This window comes from Apodemus sylvaticus, chromosome 5 (assembly GCF_947179515.1).
Source record: "Apodemus sylvaticus chromosome 5, mApoSyl1.1, whole genome shotgun sequence".
Lineage (NCBI taxonomy): Eukaryota > Metazoa > Chordata > Mammalia > Rodentia > Muridae > Apodemus > Apodemus sylvaticus.
Genome location: NC_067476.1, coordinates 109,269,821 through 109,286,370, shown reverse-complemented (window position 1 = coordinate 109,286,370; position 16,550 = coordinate 109,269,821). Strand labels below are relative to the sequence as shown.

The following is a 16,550-nucleotide window of genomic DNA, read 5'->3' as shown; positions in this document are numbered from 1 at the left end:
GTGCACATAGACCCATTGTCATATTCTTTTGCTGCATTGTTTTTCTGACCATGCAGGTAGTAACAGTTAATTCTTCTGAATATGTATAATCTGTGATTAAGTAAACATTCAATGGTAGTATGAGATTCTAACTGATTTCTGTAAGTAATGCTGCACTGAACACCCTTGTATACTCTAAGCTCCCATATAATCGACTCTTTAAAGAGTGATGCCTATATCAAAGTGTGTGGGTATCTGAATTTGAAATAAATATTTCAAATAAAGTAAATATTCTAATTTCTCTGAACCCCAGGGTCCTGTATGATCTGAGTAGAATAAGGGTCTAGCTCATGCATGCTCATGAAGATTAAGGGAGATAAGATAAATGTTAATAGTCTTACTACATGAGACAAATCTAAATGTAAAATTATTTACATTCAATTCCAGACTAATAGCAATGAATAACATTTAGTATTCAGCATCCCAAGTATCACAAAGGGTGTGCTATACATAAAATTGTTGTATCTGAAGCTCAAATGTAATGAAGTGTCATTTTTCTTTTATCTGTGACTCCCCATGTGAAGGAATCTGTGCGCAAGGGTGCAGTAAGTAGGCACTAAAAATGTAGGTTGCTGAAATTCATGTAATGGTATTATTTAATAAATGTTTTTTGGAAATATTGGTTTTTATATTCCTCAATTTAGTTAGTAGTCATTCAAGAAATCTGAATTGAAAGGTGTCAGAACTAGGCAGTCACTTAAGTTCCAATGATACAGTGTTGAATAAAAGTGTCTCTGATCAGGGTATACTTCTGTATTTCCTAGTGCTGGCATGTGCTGGTCAGTAAGGGAATGAATGGACCGAGCTTAGTGGGAGAGGGATGATTGGCTAATTAGGGGAGAACAATTACATTCTCCTTCTCTAGTACCTTAGGACTTCTGTGGGAAATCTCCTCTCCCTGACCTGGAATTAGTATCACTAATGGGAAGAGAAGTATTCTTTCGGAAAGGATGACATCATCACTGAAGGTCCCTTTTACAGTCTAACCTTCTGCCCTTTAGCTTCAGTCATGGGTCAGGGTCTTGCTTATGGGAAACTCTGGAGTCAAGAGTGCAGGGTAGTACTGCTGGATGCTGTTTCAGCCTAAGCCTCCAGCCCTTAGCATACCATGTCTTTGCTGAAGAAAGTAGGTACAGACCAAGTCATAACAGTTTTGGAGAAGTTGCTGTTACTCCCTTTTCTTAAACTCTACTCCCCATCCTCTGAAGAGTGGGGTGTCCTGAATGGTTCCCTAAAGCACGTCTACCTGTTGTCCCATGGTCCTTAAATGCCACCTGTTTCATGGGATCTTCTGGATCTAAAGATTGTGACTTTTTTAAAAAAAATTTTGGATTATTTACTAAAGTAAGTGATACGTTATTATCCCATTTATTTTAGGAACATCTGGTTCAAGGAAGAGCTAGCTAGATTGTATCTAAGTGTGTGGTGATGGGGAAAATCGAGCCAAATCTTGAATTCTGAGAATCCCAGAGCAACTAAATGAGCTTGTTTTGGAAAACTCATAGGTTACAACTCCTAAGCATTTGGAAGAATCTCTGCGGATGGAGGAAGGCGTTGAAAAATGTCAACTCCATGGAGTTATGCTATTTTCACAGTATACAGGCTATCCAGTGTCCCCTCAGCAGAGCTTGGGTGCAGAATCCCTTGAGACAAGAGCCTGGTCACCTTTGCAGCATGTGAGCACAGTCACAGCTAGGAGCACCCTCACCCACTGCTGGGAGCACCTGCACCCTCTGCTTCAGCCCACACACAAGCTAAAATATCACAAACGCATCAATACTTTGAGGATGATCTTTTAAGCTAATCTCTTCCCTAAGCTGAGGGGACATTGCATTACTCTCGGTAGTGGTGGCAGCAGAAATGACAAAGAAAAGAGCTGGGTTCAGGACACAGTGATTTAAAGAATTTGTGAGTGCCCATTGATTTTTGCTTATTCAGCAAATTTGGCTACTTCTGGAGCAATGACCCTTAGTATATATTGGACACATGTCCACGTTTCTGCTGGAGCAACACTGTATGTATTTTATAAGATAGAATACAAAAGCAATGTGTAAAGCCCAACACTTCTGATGGCGCTTTACACGTTGATTCTCGCATGGCAGCTGAAATAAAGCATTGATGACGACATCTCCCAAAGCCCACGGCTTTCCAGTGACTCCAGGCACCATTTCTTCAAAACTCAAGAGCAGGAGTGGAGTTACTTCTCACATCTAAAGAGGTTAGCTTTGTGGTTCTTCATAAGACTCCAACCCTGTCCCCGTCTTATTTTGTAAGGGGTCTGCTCTCTTCTTGTTAGGGTTCTGCCGCTTGTCTGGCAGAAGTGTCTGCTAGTTCACAGTGTAGGTTATTTCAGAGGCTGTGTCCTCAGAGGGAGGAAGCACTCACCATTTCCTGCGGATCCTTCCAGAGGGTAGAGCACAGGAGTAGGACGTGTAGAATTTCAAAACAAAACTTAAGGTAGTCTTAGCTTCCCAAAACAGACTTTTGAAAGGGACCCCAGAACCTTTCAGTAGCAATTTAATTACCACATACGACAGAAGAAGTTCTTCTCCACTCCATCCTATCTCCAGCAGACAGCCCCGAGAGATGTTGTTGATGCTATGAGGGAGGAGTCCCCAGGAGAAATAGCAATACCCTGTACCTTAAGGAGAAAGACACGTGAGGGTCACCACGTTTTCTCAGCACGTGGGGCAAGAAATGACACTGCAACGCATGACACTGAAAAAAAAAAGATCAAATTTTGGCTAGAGATAAAAATGCTGCAGCTGAGAAACTTCCAGTACAACATGGACTTGGATCTGCATTAAAGAACAATTCTTTGAGCTTTTTTAGCCAAATGACCCAGCAGGGTTGATAGTGTGAGGCACATTTCACAGTTGTATAAATATTTAAATCTATTTTCCAGCCGATAAAGCAAGTAGATGGGCTAGTTTTGAGAAGCCGCACATCAGAATCCACCTTCCTGGGAAGCCTACCTCTCTTGTTCTAGAGTCCTTTTCTTCACAGGAGGGATTTCTAAGAAGCAGGATGAGAACTATCAGTGTTGAAAGCAAAGCTGGAGTTTATGAAGGCAGGGTTCTTTGTCACGGTATCCAGCAGCAGGTGGTCTGTTTCTGCAAGGCCTGTCTGGCTCTGGGCAACCCTGACTCACTTGTAACCCGGGGCTAGATCCAATGAGCGCAATGGCCTTTCATCCCAATCCTTTCTGAACTTGGTGAAGAGTGGGCATGGGACACCATTACAAGCACAACCTTCAAAGAAAGCTTGTTGGTCTCTGTCCTGCGCTGCTGCTTTGGCCTGTTAGGGGCCACCCCAGTCACACGACTTCTGAGACACACACGGCAGTGCTGTTCCAGTGCGCACTAGCTGAGAGCTTGAGGTGAATGTTGCTAGCTGGGTTTTTTGAGAGACCACAGACACTGTATAAAAGTGGCATTGAGCTGGGATCATGCCATTTCACGGACCCTCAGCCAAGAGTTTAGCATCCTGACCTTTGTCCACGTGTGTCACTGCTCACTGGAACTCTACAGACAAATCATTTGACATCTCTGACACCCACAGTGTTCCTTGGTCATGAATCTGTCCTTTAATTTCCTGTCTTCCCAAAGTCTCACCTGATTCTTCTAGTCTATCATGTGCTTATGGGTATTTCTCCTGACTCTACTTTTTATTCTACTCCGTTAGTGAACAAAACATTTCTGTTCTCTTCTCAGGCTGCAGAATGAAAAATGGATGAATGTTAAAGTTGGAGACATCATTAAATTAGAAAACAATCAATTTGTCGCTGTGAGTATTCACTATTATATGACTTGATCTCAGATTCGAATAACACATATTGTAGCACTGGCAAATTTAGCAAATCCACAAGATTCTAGAGTCACCAAGGAGGGATCACCATTATACATGAGTACAAATTCTTAATTATAAATATTTTAAAAGAGTGACTTTTGGTGACACAGTGACTTGGATAAAGTAAGAGGGGTTCTTTCTGCTCTCTTAAAAACACATAGAAATACAGAACAATCTAAGACAATGTGTGAATTATTTATGTAAATAAGAGTTTTAAAAATGTTGAGTAACCTAAAAAGGATTTTCATACATTTAGAATGTTATTTCTTAATATTGCAATTAATGTTTTTCTAACTGCGCCACATTTGAGGAAAGCACACTAAAAGTAAATTTATGTTATGATTCTAAATTGATAAAATATGAATTAGTGAGGTTTTTGAACATTAAATGCATCATAATTTATATTTGTAAACAACTAATGTTATAATTTCTCAAGTAGAAATCAATTCAGCCATTAAAGTATAAACAGGGAGCCACAGTTCAAGTTCAATTTAAGGTGATAAAAATGGTACAGATCAGAAACTAAAAATTCAAATTATAGTGATTTATATGTTAGGTCACTTGTGAAAATGTTTGTGTTGTATGCAATTGTCTGAATCAAATTGTATCCTTTATTAAATCTGAGATATTTTATAATGAAAAAATATGGCCTTTAAAAGAACAACAACCCATTTGGGAGTGCTCGACACTCAGTGTCAGAATCACCCTTCTACTGCTGCACCACCTGTGCGCTCAGAGTCCAGAGGAGCATGCGCGAAGAGCCCTAGTGAAGGAGCTTCACGCATACGCGAAGAGCATGCGTGAAGGAGCTTCCGGGTAGACAAACCATTTGCAGATGAGTTCACACTTCAAGTGGCTAATTCTCTGGCAACCCTAAGGTTTTGGAAAATAGCCGGGAACCCAAACAAAACTAAGCAAGATGTTGTTAGGACAGCCAAAACAGGTCTCAAAGTGCCCTGTGGTTTGGGCCCCTCGAAGACTCGGCATAGTCTGCCAGGTTCTCATTTACAATCAATTTGCTTTTATTTCATGTGACTTAAATGACACGTCTGGTTTATTTTCCACTCATTAAAGATTGGGAGCATGACAGTAGGACGTAGCACCTGTCAAAAGAACGCCCTCTGTAGGTGAGGTGGATCTGGCTGGGAATCAAATGTCTGTTTACTGTTTGCAATGCCTTCTGGGAAATGAGTCCCTGGAGGCAAGTATAAGAATGCGTTTTGAATTTTAATTGCTCTAAATTCAAATGCCCGATAAGTGGTTCCCACATTGCACACAGCAGATGCCAGGGTGCCAAGGCTTATGTTGCTCTCGTTTTCCTGATGGCTCCAAACCCACACTCTCCTCGCACTCCCTTCCTCCTCTGGCGAAGTACAAGCAAGACTCTTTGGTTCACAGGCCCAAGGCTCAGACTCTGACTCTGTTATCAGCAAAGAGATAACACTTTACAACCTTTCTATTGTTCTCTTCCTTCTCTTTCTACTGTTCTCTCCTGCTTTTTGGTTAAAGAGAAGAAAAGGACCTGCAAATCCTCAGAGGCACCACATCGCCTCTTAATCAAGTCACTTCATGCAAGGTTTTCTCTGTGTAGCTCACCCACACTACTAATAGTTTCAGAGGCAAGCAAAGCTTTTACAGATGAAGCGCTGTAATTGCCAGAGAGGACTGGTGTGTCTCCCTGCTGCCAGGAGGCAGGACCTGCCAGTGGGGCTTACATCTGTATAGTGACAGTCACAGATCTCTAGAAAAGAAAGACCCACTTAGGGATTTTTATTCTGGAGTAGACCTCAGGAAGCCTGCTCATGAAGATAGTGATCACAGTGGCCAAGACGATTCCACATACCAATGTCACGATCAATTTATGTGAATTAACTAGCTTACTGCTCATCTTGGCCCAGGGAAGGCAGCTCTTGTACTGTTTCATTATTTCCACCTCATAGACAGTGAGACAAAGGCCTGCTCTCCTCAGTTGCTAACAGAAAGGAGAGCCAAGGGTGGGACCAGCAGCTCTCACGCTGCCTTCCCCCCACCCCACCCCAAGCGCTACAGTCTGTTTTTCTCAGAACAGCTGCTTTTAGTCTGGGTTTCCTGAATTGGGGGCTCCAGACCTGGCTACTGGGAATCAAATGATCTGGGGACTGCTCGGTTCTAGCGCATGTCTATCTGGTCAAAGTTAGAACTTTCAACCCAGTGGATACCTGTTTATTAGTAAATCCCGGACAAGAAAAGGGGTTCATACGAAATTTGTAGACACACTGGGAATTAGGTACCTCTGTCTTGTGTTTCTCCTCTGACTTTCTCTCTGTGCTGTGATAAAGACCACGACCAAAAGCAACCAGGGAAGGAAGGATTTACTTCACTTTACAGCTTAAAGTCTCTCCTGAAAGCAGACAAGGCAGGAACTCAAGCTGGGCAGAGACCTGGAGGCAGGAGCTGACACAGAGGCCTTGGAGGAGTACTGCTTACTGGCTTGCTCTTCATGGCTTGCTTGGCTTGCATTCTTACACAGCCCAGAACCTCAGGCATAGGGACAGCACCTCCCATAGTGGGCTGTGGCCTCCCAATATTTTTTCATGTGTGTGAATGCATGTGTGTGGATGCATGTGTGCACACATATGAAAGCAGATGTGCTTAGCTGTGCTGGTGGATGTGTTGGAGACACAGAGGAGACACCAAGAGTCCTCTTCTAGTCTTCTTTTTATTCCCTTAAGACCCTGCTGAGATCGCCATCTTTCAGTCTCAGTGGTCTGTGACACTGGGACTACAGAAGTACTTGGTCAGACCTGGGTTCATGGCTGCTAGAGATCCAATCTCAGGTTCTCATGTTTGCAAAGCAAGTGTGCGTAGGTACTGGACCATCTCCTCAGACTCCTGTCTTATTTTCAATCACTTTTTAATTGAAAATTTTGGTCACGAAAGCAAAGCAAAACAAAATGATATAACCAGTACATAGTGAATGATTTTCAACATATGCTAACTGGGTCTGAAATTTTAAAGTTTGAATTATTATGTTACATGTAATCACACACACTTTTACTTTATGATTTAATTGTGAGCTTTGACTCATGATACAGGAGTTTTTAGAATTGGTATTTTGTACTGAAAGTAAAGATATTGTTCACAACAGCAAAGATGAAAAGAGCTCTGTAGTCTAGAAAATTCTGGGAGCTCCAAAAATGATGCCCATAATTGTTCCACAAATGCATATTTCCCTCTGCCACGCCTCTGGTATCCCAGCACTCATGCACTAGGATGTTCTGAACAGCTAAAACAGATAAAACAGACGTATCGAGCAAAGTGAGACATTTCTGTTTCTCACAGATGTCATCCTAGCACCAAGCAGCCATCAGAGCAGAGCGTTTGTGATGAGGGCTGTGACCTGTTTCTAGTCCCATAACTTAATCCTGGAGCAGTTTTGAGGATGATGCCAACACTCTAGTCTCAGTTTCTTCAAGTGGGTTGGTGACACTCACCATGACCTCTGATGGCCACTGACTGCACAGGAGTTAATTTAGTTACCACTGGATGTAGGGAGTCCCCTCCCCCTTCCATTCTGGGCAAGGCATGACTTACACAGGCCCCTTGTCCAGAGATGGAGAACAGTATTTATCCCCTCACAGATTTGCAGAGGCAATGAAGTGGTTAAGTTATGAGAGTGTTTTTACAAGTTCCTAAAAGTTTCATGGCTGTGGATTGATACCATTCCTTGATATTTTCTTTTATTCTTTAGCTTAACAAACATTTACACCAAATGAGCCCTGGAGACAATGTGTTTGGCTCTGAGGACTCAAAGATATCCGGTAGATTATTCTCAAGTTTCTTCTGATGGTAATACTGCTTTTAAGCTTCCACTGGATATCTGCTTGGGTTTTTCCCTTGCCCAGGAAAGCTGGGGGAAAGGCGTTTGTGTTAGAGCGTGCTGCATTGCTGCGTGCTGCTTCCCTTGTGGGAGTCATTGCTGAGTCCTCCCATCAGTGACTGATAAGAGAAAAGACTAGTGGTTGATGGAAGGTGGCTTTACCTGGTCCAGATAGGCATTGAAACAATCACATTTTCCCTGTTCTGTGTCTCTGCTATGGTCTCTTTTTTTTCTTTTTGCTCACACTACTAGCCCACCACCTCTGACAAAAGCTTGACCCAGGACTAGCAAGACTATTGCTATAATTCTTTGCCTGTTCCTTTTCAGGATTATTGCAAAGAGCTTTAGAAAGTCTAACTGTGTGCTGATGACTTCCACAGTTTACTCTGCTGCATGGACACTGTCAATCCCATTCCTACACACACTCTCTTTAACTAAAAAAGCCTCCGAGGAAGATGTTAGCAGTAGGGAAGAGAAGAGGGAGTAAGCGAGGAGAGGAATGGTCAGTGATATCAAAGGCACAGGCAACAGGAAATGGTTTAGGAAGAGGCAGGAAAGAAGACAGAGTAGGGACAGTTAGGAAGGAGGGCTAAGGTACTCAGTGTGTTTCAGTTGGGTGAGTGCTGCTTAAGACACCTTAGCCACTAGGTGGCAGTGGAACCTTAGTCGCTTGGCTGAGGCTGCAGTGGATCCGTTCCTGATTTACTGCTAAGGAAGCATCAACACAGCCAGATACAATGTTGAACAGTGACATTGCATTATCATCTACGCAGAGTTCTGAAGAAAAGCAACACCAGATAGCAACAGGCCATTTGTCCATGCATCATAAAGAGTTCTAATTATGCATGATTACAATAGAAATTTTAGTTTTTGTTTAAAGTTATCTTTCTGTCTTTAAGATGATAGCCATAGCTCCAAAGGGCTATTACCTTTACCGCTATCATGCTGTCTGCCGGGGACATGGTGAAACTTAAGTGCATGACTCGAGATCAAGGTGAATCTGCCCATAGTACAGATATTTTATTTTTTGGGTCAGGATTAGGGAAGCTTTTGTGTAAGAGTGGGCTACAGTTGGACATGCTCTCTGAGAAGATTGCATGGAACACGCTGAGTGGCTTATAAAGCAATTTTTGCCTTGACTGGCTTCTGTGGTGATTCCTTCATAGCTGAGAAAGAGTCACCAGGGTGCAAATGCATTTGTTCCTCTGGGAGCTGTCACGGAGCCTTTATTTCGACAAAACTCATTATCCCTCCCACTCTGTTTTTGAGTTGGTAATTTAAACAATCCAGACAATTAACTGAGTGGATTGATTTTGAACTTAACATCTAAGATTTGAAGATAAAACAATTGTAATGTTTTTCTAAATAAAAGATTTTAGAGACTCGGACTGTTAATCATTCAAATACAGGTAGAGATTTGTTAAGCTAAAGCTTCATAATAAGTTCATCTTTTTAGATGAATCCTTCAGAATTACATTTATTTTAAATAAGAATTTTAATTTGAGAAAAACAAAACAAAACAGTTTCTAAACAAGCCAGAATTCTAAAAGTGAACTGTGATGTCTTTTCTTTTCCTTGTATTGCCATCTTTAGATGTTTTATTCAGTAAAATGTAGCAGAATTTTGGGTCTTATTTTAGTATTTTTTGGAGTCTAACTGGGACATATTACCTTTAAAGCTTGGTTTTGTAGCACTAGTCACCACTGCTTTTTGTTTTTTTTTCCAATATAACATTTTTTATTGACTCCCTGGAAATTTCACATCATGCACATTGATCAAACTCATTTCTGAGTCCTTCCATATCTGCCCTCTGCCCTTATGATCTCCCTCCAGGGAGGTAAAATAAAAAAGTAAAAATAAAAATAAGTAGACCCCCCAAGTCCAATTTGTGTTATCTGTGTACTCACTGGAGCATGGTCAGACTGTGACCTGCCCCTTAAACAGGACCGAGCCCTTCCTCCGCCGCACTCAGACCAGCCGTCAGTCGTGGAGAGCTATGCTTCAATGTCTCCATCACACTTGCAAGACTTCTTTTTGGTGGCTTCCTGTCTAGGAGATAGCTCAGTCATTAACGCTCACAACCACGACTGGGGTGAAGTTTTTCCTAAAGCGCAGTTTCCAGAGCACCCTCTGTGCTCTTCGCGTGCCCCTCCCTCGCCTCTCTGTTTTCCTCTTCCATCGTTCCTGCTCTCTTTGCCTCGCGCCCACGCTGCCTCTCTTGTTCACTTCTATTCCTTCTTTTCTTTTCTCTGGTTTTCCTTCTGTTTTTTTCTGAGCATTCTCACCCTCTTGACTCCTTCCCTGCTTTGAGCTGCTTAGACACCACCAGCACGCAAGGAGGGTCAATTCGCTCATTTATTGGAAAGAAGATCTCTGTTTTTCATAAGAAATTGTTAAATCCAGAAAGATAGAATTCATATATGACTTTCGAAACCGGCAACACAAATCACTAGTAGTTTGCACGTTGCCAGGAGACCTGCTCAGACCCGGATGGTCCAGAAGTCTGGCCGCACAGGAGTGCGAGGATCTACCTCCCTCCTCAGTGTTGCCGGGGCTACAGAGGGGCGATGCCAAGGGAGAGGTTCCAGTGACCCTGATTCTTACCTGTCTCTCTGTATTGGTTTCTCAACCAGGCTGACCTGCTGCTCCTGTCGAGCAGTGAGCCACACGGTCTCTGTTATGTTGAAACAGCTGAGCTCGACGGGTAAGTACTAAATTAGAGCGGCTGCTTAGGCTGTGGTGTAACCTAAACGTCCTCAGATGCCAGACTTACATCTTCTGTATTTCCTTGTAAAACATAGAAATCTAAATTGTAAAGTCCTTTGTTGTTTACTTGGCAGTAATTTGAATTTTCCTCCTGAATTTCTTTGGAAAACCCTGACTTGTCTCTTCAGCTTATTTGCTTTCAGAAATGCTCGGCTCAGTATGTGGACATGAATAATTTTACACCAGTACACTTCAGTGAGGTTCCTTTTGGGAGTTTTGTTTGTTTAAATTTCATTTTCTAAGGAAAATAAGAAGGTTGGCGTAAAGGCTCCAGAGAAGCAAGATGGAGACAATTTTAAAAGGCAAATAAAGACATACACACACACAGACAAGAGCAATGAATATGATGCCATTTTGACACCGACTTTGAGAGTCCAGCCACCGGCTACTTAGCTGTTCTGTTTCAGAGGATCCCTTTATCTGGATGACACCATTACTGCTCACACTGTATAGACACCATCTATCTCTATGTGCACAGCTCACACTGTATAGACACCATCTATCTCTATGTGCACAGCTCACACTGTATAGACATCATCTATCTGTATGTGCACAGCTCACACTGTATAGACACCATCTATCTGTATGTGCACAGCTCACACTGTATAGACACCATCTATCTGTATGTGCACAGCTCACACTGTATAGACGCCATCTATCTGTATGTGCACAGCTCACACTGTATAGACGCCATCTATCTGTATGTGCACAGCTCACACTGTATAGACACCATCTATCTGTATGTGCACAGCTCACATTGTATAGACACCATCTATCTCTATGTGCACAGCTCACACTGTATAGACACTATCTATCTGTATGTGCACAGCTCACACTGTATAGACACCATCTATCTCTATGTGCACAGCTCCCACTGTATAGACACCATCTATCTGTATGTGCACAGCTCACACCGTATAGACACCATCTATCTGTATGTGCACAGCTCACACTGTATAGACGCCATCTATCTGTATGTGCACAGCTCACACTGTATAGGCACCATCTATGTCTACAGTTCGCACCATATAGGCACTGTCTATCTGTATGTGAACAGCTCACACTGTAAAGATACTATCTATCCGTATATGTGCACCTCAGGCAATTTGTTATGCAGTCCTGATGTAGGTACTGTATGAGACCTACATACAGAACATGAAGTCAAGGCTCAGACAGATAGGTAACTTCCCCAAGGTGATAAATAATAGAGGCAGGAGTCAACTGGACAACACAAAGCACAGCTGTAGCCAGTATTTCTCAAGTTGTTGCCATGTTGAGATATTGGAGTAGTTCATCCTGTATAATCCAGGTTTGGGCAGGACAGGTTTAGACACAGCTAAAGCAATTTTAAGAGAAAAATTAGCGCTGAAACTATTCATACACTTGAAAAGAGAATTAACTTCAAATCAATTGTCTACTCTGTTCTGAGAATCTAGAAAATATCAAAATAAACTAAATGCAAGAAAGAACCAAATTCTACAAACTTGATACAAACAGGGCAAAGTCTAACAGGGGGACATGGTGGGTCCTTTGAAAACATCAATTAATCCACAAACCTAAAGCAAGGCAGACAGAAAGAAGGGAAGAGACAGATGAGTGATATCATTAACAAATGGGGGAGTCAACAATGCACCCTGAAAATGCCAGCTGGGTCACGAGGAATTGCTATAATCAGCTGAACACACATACATTTAACAACTTAGATGAAATGGACCATTCCTCAAAAAGTACAGATTATGCACTCATTATGAAACAGATTACTAAAATAGCTCTATAGCTAATAAGGAAATTAAATTCATATGTAAGAAGTGAAACTAAACATTTTAGGCAAAAAAGGGAGAAAGATTTTGAGGTTTGGGTTAGTCAAAAAATTGTTAGATTTGATGTACAAAAGTTGTGTAAAAGTAGAGTTATTACAGAAAGTGGAGACTTAGCTCAGTGTAGAGTGCTCACCTAACCAGTAAGCGCAAGGTTGGTTTCTCTAGAGAGAAGGGAATATGGAGAAAGGGGAGAGAGATGGAGGGGGAGGGGGAGGGGGGAAAGGAAAGGGAAGGGAGAGGGGGAGGGGGAGGGGAGGGGGAGGAGGAGAGAGGGAGGGGAAGAAGAAGGAGGGGGAGGGGAGGAGGAAGAAGGAGGTGGAGGGGAGGGGAAAGGGGAGAAAGGAAGGGGAGGGGGGAAGGGGAGAAAGGAAGGGGGAGTGGAGGGGGAAAGGGAGAGAGGGAGGGGGAGGGAGAGAGAGAGAGGGGGGGGGACTGGATTTCATCAAGTTTATTTTTGATCCATGAAAGCCCTACTAACAGGGAGTAGTAATGAGTTACTAACATGTAGAAACTATTTGCCAAGTATCTACCTGAATTACCTTGACTATATACAGATGCTTTACAAATTAAAAAAAAACCCTAGTTAGGAAATAGGCATTTTGTAACACTTCAATAAACATTTGACCAAGAGGACACACAGTGGGCAAACAAGCACATGAAAAGTTACCCAACATCATTAGTGACATGAAAACGAATGCCACAGTGCTCTGTTACCACAGATCTGTCAGAACCACGAGCACCAGCAGCAGTCACATTTCCGAAGCTGGCAAAGGTTTGGACAGGCGGGGTCGCTCTCATGTTTCCGGAGGGAACATAAAGTGCGTGCTCATTCTGGAAAAATCATTTGTTGGTTTCTTAAAAAAAAAAAAAAACAAAAAAAAAACCAAACATAAAAGTATCACACAACTCAGCAATTTCAAATGGGCAAACTGGACTTCTCTTCAGAGAAATGAAAACTTAGGTTTCCATAAGCAAATAGTGAATACTTAGGGCACGTGCTTTTCTTCTTACATCACAAAAGCAACAATTCAGATATCTTTTAAGTGAGTGGTCTAACAAATTGGAGCCAGTAACAAAAAGAAACGACTTATTAAAGATACAACGACTAGGTTGATTGATTCTTCAAGAGGATCGTGCCAAGTAAAACCAGCTAGTCCTAAAGCTCACATGGAAACAAACTAGCATTTGTTGAAGAAGGGGTGAGGGAAGAATTCTGAGGAAGCTGGCATGACGCTCTCCTTAACACAATATAGGAGAGACAGCCATACTGTCACTGATGGCCAATGGCCATTAGCAGCAGCGTCTGCTATCTAACGGGTGTGCAGTCCTGTTCATAAGAAGAGCAGCTCTGGGTGATCTGCCCAGGTTATTGGTTGTGCCATGCAGTAGCCAAGGGTTCCTTGAATTGATATTCTGAGAAGAAAGAAATTTCAGCTACTTTAAAAGTAGCCGTGGCTGTCTTTTGCAAACGAAACTCCATAGATAGCAGAGCCCAGAATGATACTGGCCTCTGTTTGGCCATGGTGTTCCTAGTACCAGTGTGTTTTGAAGCTCACATACATGGCATGTCTGAGGAGGTCCGAGTGAGACTGTGCTTCTTCTGTTCTGTGTTTGTTTGAACACAAATGTGAAGCAGATCTCTGTGTTGTTGCACAGATGCACCATGGGTAGAAAGTCAGCTCCAGACACACCCTGAGGTGCCCGCTTGCTTTGCTGAGATAGCTTGGTGTGTGTGTGTGTGTGTGTGTGTGTGTGACATTCAAAGCCAGGTGCTGTGGGTCTCCTCATTTAGGTTTTTTTGTATACTGCCCCCTACACAGTTGCTTTAGTAGGTGACTGTTGATTGTTTCATATAAAAATTTATGTCATGTCTTTCATGTAACAGGGAAACAAACCTGAAAGTTCGTCAAGCACTACCCGTCACCTCAGAACTTGGAGCAGATATTAGTAGCCTTGCGAAGTTTGATGGTAAGTGCTTTGAATAGCCGAAAGAAAACCATCTAAAAACCAGAAGGCAGTGTAATAGCTAATAATCTGAGATCTTGTGGTGGTTTGAATATGCTTGGCCCAGGGAGGGGCACTATTAGGAGGCGTGACCTTGTTGAAGGAAGTGTGCCCCTTTGGACATGGGCTTTGAGACCCTTCTCTTAACTCCCTGGAAGCCAGTCTTCTCCTATTAGCCTTCTCCTTCTCAGCTCCTCCTACACCATGCCTGCCTGCATACTGCCATGCTCCTGGCTTTGATGATAATGGACTGAATCTGCACCTGTAAGCCAGCTTCAATTAAATGTTCAGCTTTATGAGTGTTGCCTTGGCCATGGTGCCTGTTCACAGTAATGAAACCCAAACTAAACCACCACCACCACCACCACCACCACCACCTCCACCACCACCACCACCACCACTATCACCACCACCACCACCACCACTATCACCACCACCACCACCACCACGTGCTAACATTTGTTTCTCTTCTCTTCTCTTCTCTTCTCTTCTCTTCTCTTCTCTCCTCTCCTCTCCTCTCCTCTCCTCTCCTCTCCTCTCCTCTCCTCTCCTCTCCTCTCCTCTCCTCTCCCCTCCCCTCCCCTCCCCTCCCCTCCCCTCCCCTCCCCTCCCCTCCTCCCGTCCCCTCCCCCTCCCCCTCCCCTCTTCTCTCTTCTCATCTCATTTCTTCTTCCTTCCTTCCTTCCTTCCTTCCGTCCTCCCTCCCTTTCACTTAGTAGAAGAACATAAAACTCTTCAGGCACTGATGTCTGTCATTTATGCTCATGTTAAAGGCAAGTCACTACATCCTCATGCCTTCTTTTGAGGGTCCTAGTCCCCCCCTGCCCACAGTGCTCTTCATTTGGTAGCATTTTGCCTCCTGGAGCTTGGCACAGACTTGCTGAGGGTAAATAAATTAGTATTTTAGTTCCAGTCCTAGGTCTGGCCTTTCACCCAATGGCTCTGTAACAAAATCCAGAACGTAGACAATGACTCTTGAAGACAGAACTCCTGTATTTTGCATAGTGACATAATGTCTTGAAACCAAAAGGCAGTCAGTGAGAATCACTATTAGTCAACCATTAGTTGCCATATATTTTAGACCATGGTTTTATCACCATTACCATCACCACCACCACCACCACCACCACCATGTGCTAACATTATTTTAAGATTAATTGAAGGTCTTTAGGTACTACCCCCTCTAGATAGCTGCATTTCTTTGTGGTCATGGTACCATTAAAAGTAAAAGAAAGAGACACCAATTGTAGAGTTTTGTACATCACGCAAAACTGAGGGAGACTGAGGCTTTTTTGCAATCCCTCAAAAGGTTTTTGCATTATCAAGTTGCAAATTTGGTTTTAGTTATCATTTTTTTCCCATATAGGTTGGCTTGACTTTTTGGAGTCTTATGAACTTAACACTATCCTTCTGAGGTGTTTTCTTTGGAGTTTACTGAGAAATAATGAAGATAAAGGGTTTTGGCAATGCCCCTTGAGTTAAAGGTCAGGAAGTTTATATGAATCTTCTCCACACACATTTCAGAAAGTATATGGTCTGTGCTTGGCATTTGCTTGTAAATTCTGCCTGAATTATGTTAATATTTTAATCTCTCTTAATGACTGTTGTTATAATAAATGTTTATAGAAAAATATTCTTCCAAATTAAGATTTAATTTAGAGGAGTAGCCAGGAAACTTTGAATAGCCCAAGAAATATTTTGATTATAATAAAACAAATTACAAATTTTCTAATGAAGTAATTTTTTCAATGAAATGTTACCATTATGTAAATCCATGAAAAGTAAATTGTATTCACAAATCAAAATTCTTCTTAACATACTGTGTTGACTATTTATTGAGCCCTAAAAAGGCAATCTAAATATAACTTGCCATTATTCATTTCTTCCCTGGCAGAACTGTACCTTTATATCTCCAATAGCCTATAATGATGCACACATCTAAAAGTTGTGTTTTCTTAACCATTAGGAAGCATAAAGTGGTTGTTTTTTTTATTGAATGTTAAGTCATTTTTTATTCGATATATTTTTATTTACATGTCAAATGATTTCCCCTTTTCTAGACCCCCACTCCCCGAAAGTCCCATCAGCCTTCTTCCCTCCCCCTGTTTTCCCACCCAACCCTTCCCACTTCCCTGTTCTGGTTTTGCCCTATACTGCTTCACTGAGTCTTTCCAGAACAAGGGGCCACTCCTCCGTTCTTCTTGTACCTCATT

The 16,550-nt window shown here is 42.3% G+C and overlaps 1 protein-coding gene across 5 annotated transcripts in view; it reads left to right on the top strand.

Moving 5' to 3' along the window:
* The window catches only part of Atp8b4 (ATPase phospholipid transporting 8B4 (putative)), a 192,172-nt gene that overhangs the window by 64,361 nt on the left and 111,261 nt on the right, over nucleotides 1-16,550 (top strand). For all 5 annotated transcript variants that reach the window (XM_052183505.1, XM_052183500.1, XM_052183502.1 and 2 more), the window contains 3 exons: nucleotides 3,753-3,825; nucleotides 10,381-10,451; nucleotides 14,219-14,301. In XM_052183505.1, coding sequence (XP_052039465.1) covers nucleotides 3,753-3,825; nucleotides 10,381-10,451; nucleotides 14,219-14,301 — 227 coding nt within the window. The remainder of the gene's footprint in view (nucleotides 1-3,752; nucleotides 3,826-10,380; nucleotides 10,452-14,218; nucleotides 14,302-16,550) is intronic.